This window comes from Nematolebias whitei, chromosome 1 (assembly GCF_014905685.2).
Source record: "Nematolebias whitei isolate Nwh7 chromosome 1, NemWhi1, whole genome shotgun sequence".
Taxonomy (NCBI): Eukaryota; Metazoa; Chordata; class Actinopteri; order Cyprinodontiformes; family Rivulidae; genus Nematolebias; species Nematolebias whitei.
The window spans coordinates 47,519,004-47,520,908 of NC_056498.1; the positions used below are offsets into that span (position 1 = coordinate 47,519,004).

General features: G+C 45.4%; 2 protein-coding genes across 2 annotated transcripts in view; one reads left to right on the forward strand and one right to left on the reverse strand.

The window, feature by feature from the left end:
* The window catches only part of srfb (serum response factor b), a 135,675-nt gene that overhangs the window by 19,469 nt on the left and 114,301 nt on the right, over positions 1-1,905 (reverse strand). The window lies entirely within an intron of this gene.
* The window catches only part of fhip2a (FHF complex subunit HOOK interacting protein 2), a gene marked incomplete at its 5' end in the record, with an annotated part of 56,953 nt that continues 55,744 nt past the window's right edge, over positions 697-1,905 (forward strand). Inside the window, 3 exon segments of the mRNA XM_037678032.1 lie at positions 697-866; positions 1,302-1,406; positions 1,512-1,634. Coding sequence (XP_037533960.1) covers positions 697-866; positions 1,302-1,406; positions 1,512-1,634 — 398 coding nt within the window.

Below are 1,905 nucleotides of genomic sequence, written 5' to 3' on the forward strand. Positions count from 1 at the left end.
CATCTCACTCTGTCCTCACTCCATCTCACTCTGTCCTCACTCCATCTACCTCCCTGTACGTCTCCTCTTTTGTCTTTTTCCTGCAGCTGCATCTCTAACATCCTTCTACCAGTATACCTACTGTCCCTCCTCTGGACATGTCCAAACCATCCCAGTCTGGTCTATCTATCTTTATCTCCCAGTTGGGCTGTACCTCTGATGATCTAATTCCTGATCTTCTCCATCCTTGTCGCTCCTAAGGAGAACCTCAACATCTTCATTTCTGCCACGTCCGGTTCTTTCTCCTCTCTTTTCATCACCACTGTCTTGTAAACTTCTCCTTTGATCTTTGCTGCCGCTCTTTTGTCACAAATCACTCCTGAAACATTTCTCCATCCTGCCTGGATTCTCTTCTTCACCATGTGACCACTTCCTGTGTTCCTGGACAGTTAACCCAAAGTCCTTGAAGCCCTGCACCTTAAATTGTGACCTCTGACCTCTCTGTTCCACCTGCCTTTCTCCCATTCACACACCTACAGCTGACTTAAAGTAAAAATATTTTAGAGGGTTCTGTGCTAATTGATTTGACTTCATCATCCAGTCAACATAAAAAAAACAACCTTCCAATGTTATGTGAAGACGCCTTATAACGCCTTTATGTTCCTTGTGTTTGAGTGTGTCCTGCTGGTTTCTTATAGTGTTTGGTTTTCTTGTTAGATGACAAAGCCCCAGTCACAGACACCAACATCCCGTCCCACCTGGAGCAGATGCTGGACATTCTGACCCAGGAGGAGGCTGAGAGAGAGTCTGGTGAAACGGGGCCCTGCATGGAGTACCTTCTGCACCATAAGATCCTGGAGACACTCTACACGTTGGGCAAAGCAGATGTAAGGCCGTCCCGCCTTGGTAACTTGTAGTGGATACAATTACTCTGATGTGCAGGTCTCTCTTACAATAGAATAGTTCTTGGAATGGTTCCGTTCTTACCAAAGAGACAGGAGTTTCTGTGTTAAGGTTGAAAATGGCACATCTGCGTCAATGCCTCTTTCCTGTGGAGTCCCACAGAGCTCGATTCTTGGACCGCTTTTGTTTTCACTCTGCTTCTTTTGGGGTTTGTCCTGAGGAAACAGTCTTTCGTTTCATTGTTATTCTGATGCTTGTCAGATTTATCTGCCCTTAAAACTTAACAGTTACAGGTCTCTCTTGTAAATGAGTCCTCGTGACTCAATGAGACTAACCTGTATAAACAAAAGTTGAATGAATATGGGTTTTCCCCCGATTGTGATAATTTCTAAATATTGTTTTATATAATTTCTCCTCAGTGTCCTCCAGGGATGAAGCAGCAAGTGCTTACCTTCTACACAAAGCTGCTCGCACACATTCGTCAGCCCCTCCTGCCACACATCAACGTCCACCGACCTGTACAGGTGAGACGTGTTTGTTCATTGTGCTCATCATAGCATGTAGCGTCAAAATAGGCTTCTAGCTGACGGGGTGCGTTATTTCCCTCCGATGTTTGCGTCACGACTCAGAAACTGATCCGTCTGTGCGGGGAGGTTCTGGCTGCGCCGACAGAAAACGAGGAGATCCAGTTCCTTTGCATCGTCTGTGCCAAACTCAAGCAGGACCCGTACCTCGTCAACTTCTTCCTCGAGGTGGGTTGTCACGACCGCCGAGATCGAAATAAACGATGCGCCGGAGAAAATACTTTTTTTTTTTTACTTGGAGGCAGCGTGAACGCAAGAGTGATGAACGAGTTTCCTCAAACTTGCTGAAGAAGCTAAAACTGAGTTGGTACTGCTAAAAGAAGCAGAACATTAGCTAAAACCTAAAAAAGCAGAACGCTAGCTACAAGCTAAAAGAAGCAGAACATTAGCTGAAACCTAAAAAAGCAGAACGCTAGCTACAAGCTAAAAGAAGCAGAAC